This window comes from Solanum lycopersicum, chromosome 10 (assembly GCF_036512215.1).
Source record: "Solanum lycopersicum chromosome 10, SLM_r2.1".
NCBI classification, from domain to species: Eukaryota; Viridiplantae; Streptophyta; class Magnoliopsida; order Solanales; family Solanaceae; genus Solanum; species Solanum lycopersicum.
This window is the reverse complement of record NC_090809.1, coordinates 59,888,381-59,911,114: the sequence shown is the minus strand read 5'-3', so window position 1 is coordinate 59,911,114 and position 22,734 is coordinate 59,888,381. Positions and strand designations below refer to the sequence as shown.

General features: G+C 30.2%; 2 protein-coding genes across 6 annotated transcripts; both read left to right on the top strand.

The window, feature by feature from the left end:
- The first annotated feature begins 5,330 nt into the window (after nt 1-5,330).
- On the top strand, nt 5,331-10,561 carry LOC101260188 (calcium-dependent protein kinase 32-like). 3 transcript variants are annotated; one of them, XM_069290606.1, is made up of 9 exons: nt 5,331-6,550; nt 7,182-7,305; nt 7,393-7,536; nt 8,144-8,296; nt 8,436-8,551; nt 8,671-8,838; nt 9,135-9,365; nt 9,514-9,683; nt 10,492-10,561. In XM_069290606.1, exons 1-8 carry the CDS (start codon nt 6,050-6,052, stop codon nt 9,652-9,654), a joined length of 1,578 nt encoding a protein of 525 aa, XP_069146707.1. In that variant the 5' UTR covers nt 5,331-6,049; the 3' UTR covers nt 9,655-9,683; nt 10,492-10,561. The 3 variants fall into 3 exon arrangements, with proteins under 3 accessions (XP_069146707.1, XP_010312078.1, XP_004249195.1); XM_010313776.4 differs by lacking the exon at nt 10,492-10,561 and adding an exon at nt 10,095-10,387; XM_004249147.5 differs by lacking the exon at nt 10,492-10,561 and having other exon boundaries at nt 9,514-10,008.
- A 6,395-nt stretch (nt 10,562-16,956) lies between these two features.
- Nucleotides 16,957-20,949, top strand: LOC101260490 (zinc finger CCCH domain-containing protein 30). 3 transcript variants are annotated; one of them, XM_004249149.5, is made up of 3 exons: nt 16,957-17,304; nt 17,598-17,687; nt 18,454-20,949. In XM_004249149.5, the coding sequence occupies exon 3, from the start codon at nt 18,477-18,479 to the stop codon at nt 20,586-20,588; it is 2,112 nt and encodes a 703-aa protein (XP_004249197.1). In that variant the 5' UTR covers nt 16,957-17,304; nt 17,598-17,687; nt 18,454-18,476; the 3' UTR covers nt 20,589-20,949. The 3 variants fall into 3 exon arrangements, with proteins under 3 accessions (XP_004249197.1, XP_004249196.1, XP_069146762.1); XM_004249148.4 differs by lacking the exon at nt 17,598-17,687 and having other exon boundaries at nt 17,000-17,304; XM_069290661.1 differs by lacking the exons at nt 16,957-17,304; nt 17,598-17,687 and adding an exon at nt 17,749-18,359.
- The last annotated feature ends 1,785 nt before the right edge of the window (nt 20,950-22,734 follow it).

Here is a 22,734-nt window from a genome sequence, read left to right as displayed (position 1 = left end):
AGACCCTACATGTATGTTGGATCAATATTGGACAGAATCTTTGTTGTTGTCTGATTCATATTACCAAAATTCATTTATGTATACCTATGGTGGTCCTTGATAATCCATTACATTTTTCAGTGTAAATGATTGTATATTTATTGTATATGAAATATATTATTGAGTCGATTTAATGAAAATCATGATTTTGTTATAGAGTAATTCCTAATAACTTATAGCATCAAAATTTTAAAGTTTTATGTTAAAATTACTTAATATAAATGATTTTTCAAAGATGGTCCATCAGAAATAAGTGATTCAAACGGAAAGTTCATCGAAGAAATATTTTGAAGGAGCTCCTCAGAAATTTCTATCAAAAAGATTGTTTATTTTTAATAATGGTCAATCGATATACATAAGTTTCAACAAAAAGTTGGACATAAATGTTAAAACATCATTAAATGAGGAGTATGATGCAAAGTTACTACAAGAAACGGGGGTTTTCTTGCAATATCTTTAGTCTTCACAAAAAGAAAAAGGTAAGATGCCGTGACATTCCGTGAAACCCGTTACAAAAAGTAACAATTTTATTAACGACAATATTTGTAGTCCCACAAAAAAATTATTATTTTAAATGACAATTGCATATAGATTGCCTGATTGCCACGCAAAAGTAGCAATTTTAGTAACGATAACATCTGTAGTCCCCACAAAAAATATTATTTGAATGACAATTGCATATAGATCGCCACGCACTAGTAAGAATTTTAATAACAACGACATCTATAGTTCCCATAAAATATTTTATTTTAATGACAATTGCATTTAGACCACCACACACGAATATTAGAAATATTATTAATTTTGATGTAAACATCGCGTGTTTTTTACGTCTTTGTGACCATAGTCCATATGGCAACAAAATGCATGGACCTGCTAAGCCAGACAATGGGCATCTATGTCGAAAAAATGGCACGACATCTCATTATACTAATTAGCAATATATAGTCACTTTTTATTTTCTTGACAAAAGAAGGTTTTTAATTCTTGATGGTTTGTTGATATTTACTCGTCAATTTTATAATTGTTAGCCTATGTTTGATTCCTTCTTATATTTCGTTCGATCTTTTGGGGGGTTTATTTTGAAATTGAAGTTAATATCTAATTTAGGTAAAATTTTACGTAATAGTAATTAATTGTGAGTATCAATTGTCACGTTTAAGAAAGTTATCCTAGAATTATTCATAAAAATGGGATTTTCGTTACTAATTTTGGGGATTCTCCATTCATAACTCTAAATTTCATAGTCATGTAAGTTTTTCTCGTTATTCGATTCGACTTGTGATTTTCTATTGAACATTTTATTTTTCATGTGCAATCCTCATTTTCTGAAGAAAGAATTTGGAATGTATACAAATTTTGAGAGAATGAATACACGGATATGCATACATGATGTTCATGATTTAAAAAAAAGTAATTTAATGCAGTGTATGTAATACATATTATAAGTGAATGATTACGTAACGTGTTTGATTTTTTTATACATATAAACTGGAGGGGATAACATAGCTATAAATGTATATTAATACTAAATGAATAAATACAATTCTTCTACCTACATACAATCATCAAGTATACTGTTACATTTTTTTATCATCAACTAACGAATAAAAAAATATGAAATACATAATTTATGTTTTTAGGCAGTTACGTATTGTATATATAATTTTGTATATTTCCGTTATTTTTGTTGTTTAGTAATATTGTTTATATGAAGAAAACCAAAAAAAACAATCAAACTGTCATTTATTAATTTGGATCATTTTATGCTAATTTTTCCTTAAAAACTATAAGTCGTATCTAAATGTCATTTCCTCATATATGGCTCTTTAGGCCCAAAAAGCCCAATTCACCCTTTCCAAAAAGCCCTCTTAATTATTTTGGGCTTTTTAGATGTCAATATTTTGTGGGCTATGAAATTGGATATTGTCAATAGAAATTTTTCAAGAAAAATGAAATGTAACGACGTAGGAATCCATATACATATATAGTATCTATTCAAATAGGTTCGAAGGTCCCTTCTCATAATATATATGTATACAACACCATTTTAGTTTGATTTATTTTGAAAGAACTTGTAATAATGAAATCGACTCGTTCATCAGAGTATAAGTTCATAACTCTAGCCCGTCCCATAGGATATCTCTGATCTTGTCTAATTCAAGTTAGCAAATTCCATTTATTGCTCTTGCAAGTGGTCCTTGATAGCCCATTAAATTACAGTGTGAATGATGGCATATACTACATGTTCAAGTAGAGACAATTGATAGGTTAACATTAATGTTGGTTGGCATGTTACACTTTTTTACTGTATGCGAAGCATATATAACGATTTAATCAATATTTTTTTATTCAAAAATATCATTACATATAAAATTATTTTCGTAAAAATAACAAGTGTATATCTCACAAATTGATTCTTTAACAACTTTAATTTTGACCTTTTTCAAAGATTGCGTTCTCCCGTCAATCAAGATTGCAATAGACTCTTGACCTAATTAATTTATTTATTTTCTAAAGAAAAATAAATTGAAATTCAACCAATTGGTTAGAGAATTAGTCAATAAGCCAATTGGATATTTAGGAATAATTCAATTATTCTAGTAGGGTATTGTTTAAGATTTTTTTTGTGGTATTAAAGAGGAAAAAAGATTCCATAGCATGACAATTTTGACTTAATTGCCACATTAACAAGCTAAATATATGGAATTAGTAAGTTACTTTTAATCCAAATATTTGTTTTGCAAGAAATTAACACTAAACTCATTATATAACCTTAACTATGTTTATAATTAAAAATCTACTTTATTTTTTCTTTTCTTTTCTTTTCTTTTTGAGTGAGAGAATTGTTGTCTTTTGATGTACCTAACAAAGTCAAAAGATTTGTTTCTATCAATTTTTGTATATTAAAATATTTTTCATTCGATGTTCAACATTAGCAATGAAATGACACGTATTAGACTTTTTTAAAAGTGAGTAGTACCAATTTTTTTTTTCATATTTAGATCTCAAAATCCATTCTACCACAACAATTCTTGAGATACTACACAAAAAGTTTTTGTGATCTTTAATGATAATTAATTAATATAATAACTTAATTGTTATTAAATAAATATTTATACTTACAATTAACACTTTTATAAATGTCTTTAAAGTCTATAACGATATTGTATCCGATTACAATTCTGATAACGACTCTAAACTCTTTGTTTACGCATATAGTACTATTGCTATGAGTTATTTTCTTCTAACAACATATCATCATTATGATAAGGATTCACATCCAGCCACTATTCATATATTTAATAATAAGTTATAGTGTGATATCATACTTTAATTTTATTACGTAAACTCTCTCGAGAAAGATTGATATTTAATAACCTCAATTATAATAATATTAATATAAACTATTCTCTCTCTTTAAATATTTTACTTCATCAAGACTCAACTAATTGGAAAAGTAATCATATGTTTGCAAATAATATAATAATTAATAATGAATGACTTTTCGTGAATTTAAAATATGAAATAAACAATACAAAGTTTGGCTAAGCTTAATGCTGCAATTTTGTTTAAATAAAATAAAATATAGTAAAACTATTTATAGTCCAATTCATGTGGACTACTAGAGTCAGCAAAATATCACTTTTTGTTGTATATTTATTATTATATGTGTATTATTTTATTTAATATTTAGCAATCATATATAATGAGAATATTGTATCCAAGTCAAATCCCCCAAGTTAGACCAATCCAATACAACAAACAGCAATCCAAAGAAAATGACCAAAGTACCCTTTCACTTTTAAAATAAAAAATTAACAATCATAAAAGTAATAATAATAATATATAAATTTTGATTAAAATAATAATTATTATAATTTTAAAAATAACTTAACTCTGATTTTTTCCATTTATCTTTATGAAACATACTTTTAAGTATAACAGAAATATGTACTGACATACGGTAAGTTTTTTTTAGTGTGTTGAATTAATTGTAACTTTATAAAATGAAATAAATAAAGCAAATTCTATAATTTTTTGAATTTTGAAAAACTATAACGACTCTATATTTAAATAATTATTCGAAAAAAGGTGAAAATTACCTATAGATTTTCTTTTACATTCCTATAGTTAAAAGGGGTAACAATTACAATGAATGAAGTCTTAAAATAATAAGAGAAAAAAACATATTTTATTTCCTTCTACAAAAGGATGCAAGTAATATTATGATTTAATCCCATACGTAAACATTTCATAATTTTGATCACTAAAGTACGTAAACAAAAAAGGACGAAAACAGCTTTTTGATATAATAAAATAATGCATATATGTTGCATTGGTTTTAACATGTTTTTTTACGCCAATAATAATAATAATTTGGAAAAAACAAAGAACCTTATAATGTCATCTAATGGAGAAATAATATAAAAGTGAATATTTTTTTTCACAAAAAAGGCAACATACTTTACTACTACTATTAATAGGAATAATAGGAATTTTTTTTAAATAAAAGGAAAAATAGGAAACTTTTATAGTATGTTCTAGAAATAGATATAATTGTCAACATGCATTTGTTACATTCATAATCTATATCTTGAATTTAATTCTTCATTGAAATTAGAACTTCCATTTTAAGTTCTTTATAAGTGTAACCACAACAAAAACCATGCTTTACAAAGAAATTAAAATTTATGGGAAAAAATATATATGAGAATTTAGCTAAGAAATAGTTTGATTGGAGGATTAAGAGATTATTATTTTAAGTTAAAATCAAAAAAGTTAAATAAAATTTATATCACTTTATCTATTTTAAATAGAATACACACATGCATCTCGTATATCTCATTATTAGTTTAATGAACCAAACAATTAGCAATAAAAATATGTTAATTAGGCAATCTCGAAATAACTTAATCACCAACCAAATAAAACTCTAGGAGTTAATTTGTAGTAGATTAAAGCTATGAAGATACTAGTGATCCATGCATTAGTTATTATAGTAATGTCACATATTCTACATAAACAATACATGAATTCTCTCGTGATTAATATTTGTATTAGTTATACAGATTGAAAATCAAACATATTGATTTTATACATGAATCGTTTTATCGCTTAATCAACTATCAAATATAATATAACTTATACAAAATGTAATGCTCGAACAACTCACCTTCAAATCAAATACCGTATTAGAAATCAAATATTATTGGAGGGAGGTGGGTGGGTTGGGGGGGGGGGGTTGGATTCTTGGTGATGACAAAAGAGATGAGATGGACCAACTTTTTGTAAGCAAATTATTACTCCCTAGCCAATACTTTTTCACCAATATGCATTTGTTACAAAAAAGATGACATTTTTTATAATATGCAAAATATATTTTTAAAATCCCATTTTGTTTATTCCAAAGTGGGTTCTTGATTTTGGACAATTTAGAAAAACAAGAAAAGGTCAAAATAATACACACATTCACAAGAGTAATGTGCATAGTTGGGAAGTTTCCATGAACCCAATTTTGACCTTTGCTTCTCTTCTCTTCTCTTGTTTATATAAATTGGGTTTCTTCACGCGTTAAATTTCTGTTCAGATCTTGTTTTTTCATCTATAAACACTTCAATTTTCATTTGTTTAGATTACCCTTTTGCAAAAACCTCAGGGTTTATTGTTCTTTTTAGCTCCAAAGTTTGAAAATTGAATTGGGTTTTGTGAGATCTGAGATTTTTGTTAGGTGGTATTGGAGTTTTCAAGGATTTAAGGGAATCCACTTGCTTGTTTTCTTGATTTCTAGGTAAAAAATTTGTAAAAATTGGATCTTGGTTGAAGTTTGACTAGTGGAAGTTGAGATTTTTGTGTGTTGATTTGGTAGGGAAAGTTTAGATATTGAGACCCTTTTAGTTTTAGGTGAGAATTGAAGCTTTTTGTTGTGTTAGTTAGGTGGGGAAGTTAAGATCTTGAGACCCTTTTAGCTGAAAGTTTTGAAGAAGTTGGGTTTTGAGGATCTGGTTCAATGGGTAATTGTTGTGCAGTACCAAAAACTTCAGAAACAGAGGAGAAGAAAAGGGGGAAGAATAAGCCAAATCCATTTTCTGTTGATTATGGTCATCATGGGAATGGACACAAGTCCTATGTGTTGGATAATCCAACTGGTACTGATATTGAGGCAACGTATGAGTTAGGGCGTGAGCTTGGTCGAGGTGAATTTGGGGTTACATATTTGTCTACTGACAAAGTAAGTGGAGAAGTGTATGCTTGTAAATCAATATCGAAGAAGAAACTTAGGACTCGAGTGGATATCGAGGATGTAAGGAGAGAAGTTGAGATCATGAAGCATTTGCCTAAGCATCCTAATATTGTAACCTTAAAGGATACTTATGAGGATGATAATGCAGTGCATATAGTTATGGAGCTGTGTGAGGGTGGTGAGCTATTTGATCGGATCGTTGCAAGGGGGCATTATACCGAGAGGGCAGCAGCTGCGGTGACTCGCACAATTGTTGAAGTGATTCAGGTGAAGACTTGTTTTTAATGCTGTGTTAATCCTTGGTTATTTGATTATCTACTCTTAATTGTGTTATTTAGATGTGAAATTTATGTTAGTGAAGTAGAATGGGAGAATCATCACAACAGCTTAATGAATTGCCATGATTGTTTAATATGCTTTAGGGTACTAGTGATATAAGAATGTGTTGAATAACGTAGAGGAATGAAAATGCCGTTATCATGCTAAGTAGATCAGCTCTCTATTAAGGGAACTAGCTTGTTGGCAATCAGGATTTGTTAAACTGATAAAGGGGTGAGATTGCATGGGCATTTTCTCTAGATCTTTTTGGTCTGATACCAAGTAAGCTCTAAACTTGTCGTTTCCCAGTCAGTTGGATGGCGTGATACGCTAAGTAGTCCAATTCAACATTGGGGAAAACGACCCGTTTGTGGAGTAATTGGTGTGTGTTCTCTTTGCACCATTTGTCTCAGAGATTTTGTCATTTTTCAATAAGCTGAGATCAACTATCTGAGACCTTTAAAAGGAAAGATATTAACTGCTTGACAAGTTGCAAAATTCACACATGTCTAAATTATTTCCAATCATGGCTGGTTGGTTATTCAATATTTAATTACTTCTCTTTTTGTTTGGGTTACAGATGTGCCATAAGCATGGAGTTATGCATCGGGACCTCAAGCCTGAAAATTTCTTGTTTGAAAACAAGAAAGAGACAGCACCATTGAAGGCAATTGATTTTGGTCTCTCAGTATTCTTTAAGCCTGGTAAATTTCCTAATATTTTTGTATCTAGCTGCTTTTGAATACTTGAACGTTATATTCACCGTTTAGCTTGTCATATTGGTTTTACAGGTGAGAGATTTAACGAAATTGTGGGAAGTCCGTACTACATGGCGCCCGAGGTGCTGAAGAGAGACTATGGTCCAGAAGTAGATGTCTGGAGTGCTGGAGTAATTCTCTACATCTTGCTATGTGGTGTTCCACCATTTTGGGCAGGTTAGTGTCCTTACCCTTTGAAGGGCTAGTTATTGGTGATTCACATTACAAATATCTTGCATGTTGCTACTTCACCAGACTATTTGGAGATGCGAACTCTTTATCCATATTTTCTTGTTGGTTATAATATTTATAAAGGGAAAATAATTCTTGCGCGGTGTGCCCCTAGAGTATTATTTTGTGTATTGCAATTCTCTCTAAAAAAATTGAACCAGGATACATGGTATATACAAATTGACAATGGCTCGGGTAAATGCATCTTGACTTGCTCTAATTTGCCCACAATTGATCCTTGCCCTCTAAATTGATACTCTGAACTTCCAAAATAGCCTGATGGCATTCTTAAATAAGCATTGCTGGTAAAAGAAAGTTCTCATTGAAGTTTCTTTTGGTATATTAATTGGTCCTCCTAATAATCTGTTCCAAGCAAACGGTGATTGGCAAGTCAACTTTATTCGCTCTTTTAGTTTTTACTCCAGAATAACTGTCCAAAGCAAGAAGTTTATCTGGCTGTTATATTATTTTATCAATCAACTATTAAAATACTAGTACTGTTTTTTGTTATGGTCAGCATGGTGTTTTTATTAAAAAAAATCTCTCATTGCAGAAACTGAACAAGGAGTTGCACAAGCAATCATTCGTTCTGTTGTGAATTTTAAAAGGGACCCTTGGCCTAAGGTATCCGACAATGCAAAAGACCTTGTGAAGAAGATGCTTAACCCTGATCCTAGCCAGAGGCTTACTGCTCAAGAAGTTCTAGGTAAAGCACTTTTTTCTCAAAAAAAAAAAAAAAGGTTCTAGGTAAAGCACAGGCTAAAAGAGTTCTCTTCATTTACTTCGTAAGCCATGTGAAAATTCATTATTCATTGTCTTAACTTTTTTGCTCTGACTGCTTATAGATCATCCCTGGATACAAAATGCAAAGAAGGCTCCAAATGTTTCTTTGGGTGAAACAGTGAAAGCAAGGCTCAAGCAATTCTCTATGATGAACAAGCTAAAGAAAAGAGCTTTAAGGGTGCGATTCCAACTCTAAGATTGATGTTTCTTCTTTTCTTTACTGTGAATAATTTTCTCGGAATAGCTGCTAGTCTTGGGTTGAGTTTTCTTCAATAAAATTGCTTTTCTACCTCACAGGTGATTGCTGAGCATTTGACAGTGGACGAAGTGGCTGGAATAAAGGAGGGATTCCAATTGATGGATATAAGTAACAAAGGGAAGATTGACGTTAACGAGTTGAGAGTTGGGTTGCAGAAACTTGGCCATCAAATTCCCGAATCTGATGTACAGATTCTTATGGATGTTGTAAGTATCGAATTCTGTGTGTTGTATTTGACTTATGGTCCTCTTATATTACCTAGTTGAATGCTTGAACCATCTCAAAACAATAAAATAGACAAAATAAAGCAATATTCTACTGCTGCTGTTAGGCTCCCCGCACCCAATCAAAGTAGTTAAATGGGATATTCCTTCGATTATTGATAACTTCCCCCTCCATGCCCCATTGATTGACTTGTATAACTTCATAAGAAATACTAACCACGACATTATAATGTTATATGGGAGGAACAAAGGAAACTAATCAGTGATATTTTTCACAGGGTGATGTCGATAAAGATGGATTTTTGGACTACGGGGAATTTGTAGCAATTTCAGTCCATCTAAGAAAGATGGCAAATGAGGAGCACCTGAAGAAGGCATTTGATTTTTTTGATAGGAACCAAAATGGATATATAGAGATTGAGGAATTAAGGGAAGCCTTAGATGACGAGATTGAAACCAACAGTGAAGAAGTTATCAATGCTATTATGCAAGATGTAGACACTGACAAGGTCAGTAATATATTTCATATTCTCTGTGTTATATGATCTGGTTCCTTGTGTACTATTCTTATCCCGTTGAATCTATGAACCTGAGATTAGGAAAAAGAAAACGACGTTGTCATGCATGATTATGTGCTTACGTTTCATTCTCTTTCAGGATGGACGGATAAGTTACGATGAATTCTCTACTATGATGAAGGCTGGAACAGATTGGAGGAAGGCATCAAGACAGTATTCACGAGAACGATATAATAGTCTCAGTTTGAAACTGATGAAGGATGGATCCTTACAAAGCTAATTAAGTAAAGCCAAAATATGACATCTTGAGTAAGTACTAGAACTCAGCTTTTGGCTTTCTAAATTCGTCCTTTCTTTCCTGTTCACCCATCGATCTGCCATTTTTTATTTCGTCTCTGTATTTTTTCTTCTGAGGGTGGATCAATTAACTTGGGGACGACTGCAACATTCATGTGTTCTTTGAGTTGTAATCATGTTGTGTCATTTTCTTTTTGCTTTTCGTTTGGACAATCCGAGAAAATATGGTGAAGGGTAGAAAGGTGATTATTGTGGTTGTATATAGGTTGGCATCGTATGCTTCAACTGTTCAGTTATGGATACCAGTTATTTAATGATACAACATTTCAGATTCAAATTCTTTTATTTGTTAACGTCTGCGTAAACTCAACCATCTGTATTATACCCTACTTGTGGTTGAATATGTTGTTGTAATTGCCTCAGGTTGTGTAAACAAAGAGGGAAGAAGACTAAATCAATCAAAAAGAGAAGCGAAAACATAAGCAATTAGTATACATCAAAATCTTTTAAGTTGAGAGTTTAGTTCTCTCATTTATATACATTACACATAAATCAAAACTATGTATATTTTCTTAACAATAGACTAGTATCAACTGCATACAAGTTGATCCATCATCTCATTAGTGAATGTTGATGGATCATTATGGTCTTCTGATAGCAATGACTGAATGCCAACATCCTATTGAGTGGAAGGTACCATAACATATTGCACTTGCTCTTTGTGCTAAGGAACAACTGATTCAGCATTAATATTTCCTTCATTCATCATAGCATTGCAAACGTGACGATTTGCTGAGGAAGTTGATGATCATCTGTGCAGATAGGCAACTGGGGTTGTGTTGTCATATCGTTCATCAACTTTCTCAGCAAATTGAAGGACCGACTAAAAAGGAAAATAAGATAAACAAATTGAAACATGAGGTAGTAAGCCCATAGAATATACCTGTGGGAATGTATCCAAATGAGCCAGCAACAGCACTACTACTCTAGATGGATCAAGAAGTTGGGATATTTCAACTTCAGCAACACATTCCCTGAAGAAACATCAAGATGGATTATGTCTGCTCGATACACATTGCTGAATATCTTATATGCATCAAAACTACCTATATATTTTTGACAAGAATTAGACTAAGAAACTAAATCAGATAGCCATTCCTGGTTTTCTTCCATAAATCACCAAAAAAATATTTATTCCCTGCTTCCATTAACTCCCATAAATATTTTCCAATGGAATATCATTGCAAATGAAATTGTTAGAAGCAACAAATCTTATCAAATAGCGAATAAGTTGTTCATCCGTCGGTAGAAATCTAACTCCTAATTCTAAATCTGGAGAATCGTCGTTAATTCTTGCGATCCTCATAACTCTTATCAAAACTCCCCTTTTTTTTTCTATTGTATTTTGTTTCTAATATATAAAACTGTATACAATGATGCCTTATATATAAGTTTTTGGTTTGTATAAAATAGGGTAAATGGAAACCAAATTTTAGAAGAAGTGGGATATATATAAATACAAAAAAAAAATAGTTATCGTTGTATTTCAAAAAAGCAATTACATAAAATTATCCTAATACAAAAGTAATGCAAAACTTTCCTTATTTAATAAATTTAAAAATTGATAAATAAATAAATAATTAACAATAATATGATACGTTAAACTGTTAATTAGTAGTTAGTTGTAGAAGTGTGCCGTTCTTTTTCCATTCATTTAAAAAATTTATTGATATATATCTAAGAAAAATAAATTAAAATTTGATTACGTTAAAACCCCGGATGGTTTGATCTCTTTTTAAAATAATAATAATAATTATTATTATTATTTTAATGTGGTTGTTCCTAATTAAAGGCTAACTCCCTGTTTATTTTTTTTTAAAAATAAATAAATACTGGGACAATTTTAAAATTTTTAACCACGTAAAGGAAAGTTATGGATTCCTAGTAATTGATTAAGTATTTTCTTCTTCCTTTTAAAAAAAATGATAATTAAGTTATTTTAATTCATATAAATTGAAATTTAACCAAAAATTAAATAAAATTGTCGAAATTTAACCAAAATATAACCAAAATTATATATATATATATATATATATATATATATATATATATATATATGAAATCAAATTATTTTAATATATAAATTGAAACGAAAAAATAATTCGATAAAAATTATAAATATTTTTTACATCTAAAAAAAGGATTGAAAATTAACCGGAAAAAAAAAGAGTGAAGGAAGATTCTATAGGAGTTTAAACTTCTTTTTTTTTAAAAAAAAGAGACATTCACGGCAAAAAGAAAATACTTACAATTTTTTTTTTTAAAAAAAAGCTTTATATACCACATCTGATTAATGATTTGTCTATGTATTCTAAATATATAAAATTTATTTAAATATAATTTATCTAGAATAAAATTTTAATTTACAATATAATATAAAATTGGGAAACTTTTAAATATAGCAAATAAAAATTTCATATTTGTATGCTATAACAAAGTTTGTATAATTGCTCTCCATAGCAAATATGGAAACTGTATAATTCACTATACATATACAGTTGAAGCAAATTGTATAAAACGAAGTGTATGAAACACGAAAGGGAAAGATACTTGGGCAGAGAACTGTATAAAAATGAAGTATATAAAACGAATTGTATTGTTATAAGTGTATAAAATGATTATATACAATTTGAATTTGTATAAAATGAGAAAGAGAAAGACAAAAGAGACTTGACAAGGAATGTACAATTAAATCGAATTGTATAAAATGAGAAAGAGAGAAATTAGATACAACTAGAAAATTGTTTAAAACGAGAAAGAGAGAAAGACAAAAGAAACTGGGCAGGAGAATATTTTATTGTATAATTATAAGTGTATAGGATGAAAATATATGTACTTGCATGTGTATATACAATTTTCTCACGCTTTATACAAACAGAAACGCAATTTATACATTTCGCTTCTGTTTGTATAAGTAAGAAAGGCGAGGGTGGCGAGCGAGATTTGGGAGAGTGGCGAGCGAGATCTGGAAGAGGAGAGAGAGGCGAACAAAAATATATGTATTTATACAATTTTCTCTGCTTTATACAATTAGAAACAATTTTTATGCACTTGTGTTTGTATAAAAAGTGAGAAAGCGAGCGAGATATTTGGGAGAGAGGCGTTTGGCAATTTGTTGCAAACGTTTGCTATGGAACACAATTAAATCAAACCCTAGCTACTCCATTTATTTTAAATTATTAATTTGCTATTATATATAATTTTTCCTATAAAATATACATCAATAATTTGAAATAATTACAAACATGTTAGGAGAACTCATAGAAAATAGAATAACTAACATGATTATACATGTATAAATAATATAATAGCTTGACTTTATAATAATAGAAGAATCATTATTTCTAACAAATATATTATTATCATACTATACATCTACATACAAAAAAAAAAATTAAATAATCAAAAACTTACTAATATTATAATAAAAAATTACTTCATCATGAATAAAAATAAAATTACTTTCAAATAGCTAAATAAAATATGATTATTCAATAAGTGAATTTGTCTATGTATATTTAAAAAGAATGTTATGTAATATATAATCACTTTCACATTGTTATCAAATAGTAGAGATGTGATACTACAACTTGTTATTGGTGTTACTCTCAATCTTATTATATTTATATATTAAAAAATAGTTAAGTATCATTCATTTATTCAAGAATTATGAGGGTCAACATTATTAAATAAATTTGTATAAAATCTATTAGGTGAGCCTTGTACGTTGGACTTTGGGTGTGCTTATGGCATACAATCAGCTGCTTAGAGCATAAGTCTTACAGAATTAAATGTCACAATTGAGTTTCAGACGTTTTACTAGAGCTGTCCTTCCCATCTCGCTTGCACTCTCTTATTCGAGATGCATCACACCAAATGCATCTCGCATATCAAGTATCCTAAAACATTCTAACTATACTAGATTTTGTGTTAGTGTTATTGAAATAACACCATTGTATGTCATTTGATTTGAAAGTCTTCTCACTTTCTTAATATTATAAAATTTTAAGTTTGAATATAAAAAAAAAAAAAGAGCTAGGCCGCCCCAACCCTCCGCCCTTTTAGGATTGGATTGAGTTGAACATTTTCAGGCCCTCTCGAACGAAGAATCGATCCGCCCTAGCCCTTGAAATTCCTTGATTCATAAGGCTTGAACCTGATAGAACTGAACAAATCCTTTTTGACAATTCTAATTGAATTGCAAACTAATAATATTACAAACTAATATTTATCTAAATAATTAACTCTAAACTACCTCGTATGAAATTGTTAATATTTTAACACATTCAAAGTGTGGAAGAAGAGAAAAAAAAAAGTGTGGCTGCAACCAAAAACACCCAAATTTATTTGTGGAAGATGACAATAAAATATTTTCTTTTTAAAAAAGTGAACATTAAAAGTGGAACTTTAATTATTGATCACACACATGGCAACAATTTGTAATTTTAGTAGCTTCAATCACAAATGGGCTTTTTAAAAAAATGTATCGTCGAACTAGTTAAAAGGTTTTGGATTTAGTGGACCATCCATCAATCAAAAGTCCATCAACCACGTATTCTGAATAATCAAAATTATTACCATGATAATTTTTTTTTATATATTATATTACTATATGATCTTAATTTTGTTATTGCGATATCTATTTATGTATTAGAATTCATTTCGATATGATCTTGCTCCAAAAAAGTTAACTGAATATGATTGTTTAATGTGTTAAATTTATTATTGTTCATATTAGATTATTTTTTTTAAAAATAAAATAAATCCAAAGACACTCGCTAGTTTTAGATTTTATTAATATTTTTACCTATAAGTGTGAAATTTAACAGTCATGTTGTGTTTTATAATTCATTTTTTAACTCAAATATATATCAAATGCCTTCAAAATATGCTTTTGGTATAGAGATGGAATGTTTTGTTATAAGTTTTTTTCCCCCAAGTATTTCATTGAATATAAGTTAAGATATATTTTTTTCCTATATGTTTGATATTTGTATTGGAGTTTGACTAATGACGTAGCTACATGTTGTTAAGGGTGTCTAATTGGACACCATTCGTCAGAAAAAAATACCACATATATAAATAAAATGATATATGAAATGATTAAATAACATATTTTGGACACCTTTAACATAACAAGTTGTTTCTGGACACTCTTTATTAAATTCCTAATTCCGTCACTGAATTTGACGGTTTCAAATTCGCTCCACATAAGACTTCATTTAGAAAGAAACGCTTCCTACCAACTATTTAATTCCGAGCCATCTAAATTTAAAGATGCTTTGTGACGACTTATATTAATATACTTGAAAATATTAAAGATTGATAATAATAATTAAGGTTTATTAATACGAATGATCAAGTAAGAGTTCATAATTATATGAACTACCAAAGTCATTAAGTCTATTACTTTTGAATTTTTCTTTTCATAATTTAACAATTTAAAGCTACGATAAGATATGATTTCACGTTAAATATCGTAGTTCAAATTTTAATAATAAAATATTTATTTAAAATCGTGAATTCAGATTAATCCATCGATAAATTTTGACCAAAAACGTATGTAACCGAAAGGTTTTACCCAATGGAGACAATACCTTGTGTCATCATCATTGCAAGTTATTGGACGTTACGATTTTTGGACAAACTCCCAAGTTAAATAAGACAACAATTAAAATATAAACTAGTAATAAAAAACAAAAGAAAAATATTTTATTCGAGTTAAATAAAGATTGTATATCTTAGTTTCTATGTTATAAATAGTCAATGTTAGTTTTTTAACTATTTAAATTTTTATTTTGTTAATGAGATTTTGAGTTCATTTCGTAATTTTATTGCTTTTGGAACCATATGATTTCTTTTTTGTGGCAAATGACAATATGTTTATTAATATAATGTACAATAACAATGACATATTTAGAATAATTTTATAAGTGATGTTTCGAAAAGATATTGTATATATTATTATTTTTTATTTTATTAAGATAAATAGCCTATTTCTAATGGAGCTTTAACTCAAGTAAAATATATTTTAAAAAATTGAATAACCAAAAAATTAATGAAAAGAAATCATAGCAACAAGATTTAATCAAAATATTTTGAATATTACTGATTAGACCTATCGTTTCATTTTAATTCTCCCGTTTTAAGTAAATGCATGATTTTAAAAAGTAAATACTATATTTAAATTTTGTAATATGGAATTAAAGATACGTACGCTAGAAGATAACAAAATGCTTTTTTCCCTTCAATTTTAATTTTGTATTTTTACTCAAATGATAATGTATGTTTTTTATTACTCTTTCTATTCCATTTTGATTGTCCTATTTCGATTAAATACGTAATTTAAGAAAGTAAATAATTTATTTGAATTTTAGTAATCTAAATTTAAAGATATCTATTCTAGAAGTATCAAGATGCTTTTTTTCCCTTTTAATTTTAATTTTTTATTTCAACCAAAATATTATTGTATAGTACTGTTACTCTTTCCTTTTCATTTTGATATTTGTGTTTTGATTAGATACATAATTTAAAAATATAATATATTCAAATATTGTAATCTTAAATTAAATTTACATACTCTATAAGGTATTTTTTCGAATTTTAATTTTGTTATTTTAATCAAAACGTATTTTATACTGATTGTTCCTCCCCATACTATTTTAATTGTTCTGTTTTAACTAGATACGTAATTTAAGAAAATAAAGAATGTATCCAAATTTTGCAATCTTAAATTAAAAATATATATAGAATGTACCAAAATCCTTTTTTTCTTTAATTTTAATTTTAATCAAAATGTTATTATATATTAGTAATTACTCTTTCAATTTCTTTTTATTATTCTATTTTAATTAGATACATAGTTTTATAAAATAAATAATATAATTAAATTTTGTAATTTTAAATTATGTATACGTATTCTAGAAGGTACCAAAATGCTTTCATTTTTATTTTTTTGTTTTGATTAAGTACGTAATTTATGAAAAAAAAAAAAAATTTAAATTTTGTAATCTTAAATTAGATATACTTATTTCAGAAGGTACCAAAATGCAATCTTTTTTTAATTTTGTAATTTTAAATGGGAAAGACTAAAATGAAAGAGTTATTCGAAAAGGAAAAAGATATATTTTTTCGAATAAACTAAAAAAAGAAAATAAGCCAAAATCAAAAATCAGTAGTGTAATAATTTGTATTTATAATTAAATTAAATGTATTGAGTAATTTTTTTATTTTTTTTTTATATAAAAGGTAAATTGAGAGTGATGAATATACTAACTAATGAGTGAAAATTTATAGAGAAATCAAGAAAGAGAAAAGAGAGGGAGAGAAAACATAGGAAATGGTGAAGAGAAAATAGGAAGAATCAAGTCTTTCTCTCTCTAGATCTGTAAAAATCCCTTCTTTTTCTCCCCAACTCTCCTTTTCTCTCTCTAGATCTATAAAAATCAAGTCTTGCCTACTTTCTCTCTCTATATCTATATATATATGTCCTGTTAAGACATGAAATAGTACTGAAGAGCTGCTGCTGGTCTTAAAAATTTCATCTTTTTTGATCTAATCAGCTCAATTTTTGGTGAGAATTGATTTTGTTGAACTTGCCATTTGTTTGTTATGTTCTTGGTCTGCTGCTTTTCAATTCTTGATTCTCCTTGTTTTGTATGTTTTTTGTGTTAATGTTTGTTAATTCTTAATTTGAGTTGAGGGTTTATCGAAAACAGTCTCACTGTAGATCCCCACTTGTAGGATTATGCTGCACATGATATGTTGTTGAGGGATTTCTTGTTTTTTTGATTAATTGGCTTTTGGCTCAGTGATTTTGGTTGATTAGCTGCAAATTTTTAACCCCTTTTTTTGTTTGTGTTGTAGTTGGAAATATGAATTGTTGATTTGGGGATTTTTTTTAGAAATTGAACTGTGGACTGAAAGCTTGAAGCATCTTGTTATAAGGTTTGAAAGGTCAGTTTATATTCCTTAGAAATAAAACCAAAATTTTAAAAGACTTTTTTATTCTGGGATAGTAGAATCTGTGCTTTCTGTTTTCAAGAAAACTGAGAATTTTAATCTACAAAAGTTGTCCTCTTTGGCCATAGATTTTGAAGTTGAAGTGCTTGTACATGTATTTTAGGTGGAAAATTTTGAACTTTTGTAAGTAGAAGTCCGAAAATTCCAGAAATTGGTACGAGATAGTGTCTGGGAACTTGAAAATGTTTAAAGATTAGATTTTGAGATGAACTTTCACGGCCAAACAGATATATGAATATAAATTTTTAAAATCTACTAGGAAAATGTATGGCCTAACGCTAGCGTAGTATGTGAATTTATTCGTAGTTTGATTGAGACAGAGTCTTTCTGCTTTTCTTTTCTGTTTTGCCATTCTGTAGAGAATATTAGTATTTGTTCCCATCAGTCTCTCTGATATATGCCTTACCTTTTTCTTTGAGAATCAGAAGATAAGTGTCCTTTTTCGTGTCGTCTCAGCATGGTGAGTTTTTTAATTGTGATAGAGATAATTCTTGGTTGTGCAAATATTCTAATGTGTACAGTAAGTTAAGTTCTGTCAATAAAACAACTTCTCCGTGAACCTGCAAATGTGCCATTGAAGTTAAGTTTTTATTAGTTGTCACTGAGGTTGGCTTTTTCTGTGCTGCTCTAGATTTACCATAATCGATTTTGCTTGATATGTTGTGTTGTTATACTAATTCTTGATTTTCATCTCTTTCAGTTGGTATATATTAAACTACAGACATGAACATGAATCATTTGACTGTTGAAACTGAAGATACTCTTGCTAGCTTGCTTGAAATTGCATCCAACAACGATATAGATGCTTTTAAAAGATGGATTGAGCATGATCTATCCAGTATTAATGAGGTTGGGATGTGGTATGGGCGCCAAAAGGGTACAAGGCAAATGGTTCTCGAGCATAGAACCCCTTTGATGGTTGCTGCTATGTATGGTAGTATTGATGTTTTAAAGCTGATTCTTTCACTAGCTGGAGTTGATGTGAATCGTTCTTGTGGCCGTGATAATAGCACTGCCCTTCATTGTGCTGCCTCAGGTGGATCTTTGAATGCTGTTGAGGCTATCAAGTTGCTTTTAGAAGCTGGTGCTGACCCAAACGTCAAAGATGCCTATGGTTATCGCCCTCTTGATGTTTTAGTTACTTCACTGAAGGATCACACCATCAAATCGTGTCTAGAAAATCTGCTCAAAACTGATGGTATGGGAGATTGCAACCTGAGGGTGTCTATGGCCAGTTCAAACTCAAATTCTCCACCACTTTCGCCTTCTCTTGGAAATATATCACCATCTTCTGCTTCAGATACCACTTCTTCTCCAAGGAGTGCAAAATCTACTGACCTCCCTGTGCCCTCTCCTCCGGAGAAGAAAGAGTACCCAATTGATCCTTCCTTGCCTGATATAAAGAACAGCATCTACTCCACAGATGAATTCAGGATGTTCTCATTTAAGATCAAGCCATGCTCTCGTGCATACTCCCATGATTGGACTGAATGTCCATTTGTCCATCCAGGTGAAAACGCTCGAAGAAGAGATCCAAGAAAGTACCACTACAGCTGTGTACCTTGCCCTGAGTTCCGCAAGGGAGCTTGCAGACGAGGGGACATGTGCGAGTACGCTCATGGGGTTTTTGAGTGCTGGTTGCATCCTGCACAATATCGAACCCGGCTTTGCAAAGATGGTACAAACTGTGATAGAAGAGTTTGTTTCTTTGCCCACATGCAAGAGGAACTCAGGCCACTGTATATGTCTACTGGTTCTGCTGTTCTGTCACCTCGATCAAATGCTTCCGCTGCCAATGCTATGGATTTTGCTGCTGCAATGGGCCTTATACCAGGTTCTCCATCCTCAGTTTCTGTCATGTCCCCGTCACCGTTCACTCCTCCAATGTCACCCTCGGCTAATGGTGTTGCAAACATGGGTTGGCCACCACAAAACGTCCCAGCTTTGCATCTTCCTGGCAGCAATCTTCAGTCCAGTCGCTTGCGTTCATCACTAAATGCAAGAGATATCCCTGCTAAAGACCTGACTATGTTGTCTGATTTTGATGTGCAGCAACAGCAGCTACTAAATGGACTGTCTTGCCTATCGCAGTCCAGCACTCATGCTAATTCTTTTAATCGTTCAGTTCGTCCTAAGACCTTAACCCCTTCGAATCTCGAGGACTTATTTTCTGCTGAGGGGTCATCTCCTAGATTTTCTGACCAAGCTTTATCTCAAGCTGTTTTTTCCCCAACCCACAAGTCTGCGGTTTTCAACCAATACCTGCAGCAGCAGAAGGCCATGTTGTCTCCGATTAATACAAGTTTTTCACCAAGAAATGTCGACAATCCTATATTGCAGGGCTCCTTTGGAGTTCCATCATCGCGGAGTATGTCTCCCCGAGGAATGGAACCAATCTCACCCATGAGTTCCCGTGTCTCAATGCTTGCTCAAGGTGACAAGCAACATCAATTTAGGAGTCTCAGCTCTCGTGATCTTGGCTCCAGTGCTGCTTCTGCCATTGCTGGCTCTCCCTCAGATACTTGGTCGAACTGGGGTATAGCTCCAGGAAAGCCAGATTGGGCTGTCAATAGCGAGGAGTTTGGTAGGCTAAGGAGATCATCATCATTTGAGCTTGCCAACAATGGAGAAGAGCCTGATCTATCTTGGGTCCAATCTCTTGTCAAAGAATCACCACAGGAAGCTAAGAACAAATCTGCATCTCGAGTATCAGGCCTTACAGATTCTGGTGCAGATATCAGCGAGGGCTCAACATCTGGTTCCCAGATTGAACAATATGATCAACTTGGTGCATGGATGGAGCAAATGAAGCTCGATCAGCTTATAGCTCGGTAAAATATCCTTATTTTCATTTTACCGAACCTTGACCTTACCAAAGCATAAGCCTTTGGAAATGGTCATTGGTCTCGATTCTTGGTGTTCACTTCATGTTGGCTTGGAAGCAGGCCAGCATCAGTAGAAGGTCCATGATTCTGAAGAAAAATCATTTTTCTAATTTGATTTTAAAGCAGGTACAAGAGAAAAACCTGTTTACGCGAGTTTTCTCTAACCTTACAGTATGTAGACTCATTACTCATAAGAAAATTTTACCTTTGATTATTAGTACTGAAAGCAGTTGTCATTTTTATGACAATTATGTATTAACATGAAATTATTTCACCTGAATGTTGTTAAATGTGTTGATTTTTTTGGTCCAGATGTGTATTTTCTGTATCCTGATGTTTGTTGCTTGGAATATTGTTAGTGCTAGAAGGTGCTGATAAAAAAAGTTTTCTGATTGTAGTTGTTGATGTAAATTTGGAATCAGAATTACACATGCCTTTTAGCTGATTCATTAACAACTACATTCTCCTAGTCCGCTTGCACGCACCTCGAGTATCTTTAATGATATTTGCTACCTCATACCAATAACTGCACCTAGTAACGCTTAGACGGATAGAAAGAAATCAATAGGTGTTTTTTTGACTTTTTTGATATTTGAATTCTAGTCATATTCACAGTGTCAGAGTCAGAATTTTCATACTTGTGATTTAAAACAAATTTTTTTAGGGAATGAGATTCAGTTGAACCTCTTTTTTTTATGAGCTACTTTCATCGCTTACTTCATTAATCACTAAATCACGCTCTTGAATGTGATACTTATTCTTAGAGATTGAATTGATATGATTCTTACTTGCAATACATGGCAATCCTTAGTTGTGGACTTGTGGTGGATTCCAATTCCCAAAAAGTAGGATTTGATGTTTTGGTAAATTTTTTTTTATTAGATTAGGAATAATGAATCCTTGTATTTTAAGAAATAATTATGATAGTGGAGCTTCATGGTAATATATAATAATAATTCATTAGATGCTGTTAACTTTTATGTGCATGTGGAATACCCAACTGGTATTAAGAATTTCAAAAAACATCTAATATGCTTTTAAGTTCCTTTTGGATAAATAATAAGATTCCAAAAGCTGATGCATAAAGAATATTGGCTTAAGTAAGTCTCTTTTTAGGAAATTATAAAATGTAAACGATACATAGAAGATTAACATAATTCTAAATTATAGATAAATATTATAGTAACATATATATTATTTAACCATGATTAATTGATGACCATTTATAATAAAGGGGGGGAAAAGAAAGAAAAATGTCCTTTTAAATTGGTGGATTTATCTTTTTTCTTTTATTTTGAAAGTTATATCTTTGGTCTTGAATTAACCAAATGGCATCATATCTTAGAATTTTTGTAAATGATAAGGACTGAAAATTCAGTAGTTGAAAATAACCTTTTTTAAAAAATGAATAAAATCATAAACTAAAAACTAAAATTTTCTAAATTATGAGTCTCTTGAGTACTAGGAAAAGGCAAATAGAGAGACAGATAGGGGAAAAAAATACATTTTTTTTAAAAAAAATATTGACCCTTTATAATTAATTGATACTAATTTAATTGTGATATCAAGTTGTATAATTATGTAATTTCCAATTGGAGCTTAAAGAAATATGATTATTATGTGGTCAGACTAATTTTCTTTTGATCGTAAAAAATAATGTTTCATGTTATGATATGTTATATTATATGTTTTCTATAATACGTTTTGTTATAATATTTTATTTAGATAAACAACGTCATTTTAAACAGATTTGATTGTATTAATTATGTGAAATAAAAGCAACTATAGTATGATATGATTTAATTAAAGTAATGTTAGAGAAAGCAAACATATATATCATATTCAATTCAACTATGTTTCTGAAGTCAAATGTTGATTTGAAGTTGGAAACAAAACATCATTATAATTAAAAAAAATGTTGGAGCTAGGTTTCTTTTATTTAGTGAAAATAATTAATGTTTTCGAGAGGGGTCTCCTTAGGTGTGATACAAGTCACAATTGTTGTAAATCCGCGTTTACTAAGGTTAGTATTCATAACAAAGATATTATTAGTTAATCCGCGTCTGCTAAGGTTAGTTCACAAACATAAATATTAT

Excerpts from the sequence above, each read along its gene's own strand:
- LOC101260188 (XM_069290606.1), top strand. The coding sequence starts at position 6,050 with ATGGGTAATTGTTGTGCAGTACCAAAAACTTCAGAAACAGAGGAGAAG. Across the intron at positions 7,306-7,392 it reads CTCAGTATTCTTTAAGCCTG|GTGAGAGATTTAACGAAATT; the intron begins GTAAATTTCCTA and ends TTGGTTTTACAG. Across the intron at positions 8,839-9,134 it reads TACAGATTCTTATGGATGTT|GGTGATGTCGATAAAGATGG; the intron begins GTAAGTATCGAA and ends TATTTTTCACAG.
- LOC101260490 (XM_004249149.5), top strand. The coding sequence starts at position 18,477 with ATGAACATGAATCATTTGACTGTTGAAACTGAAGATACTCTTGCTAGC.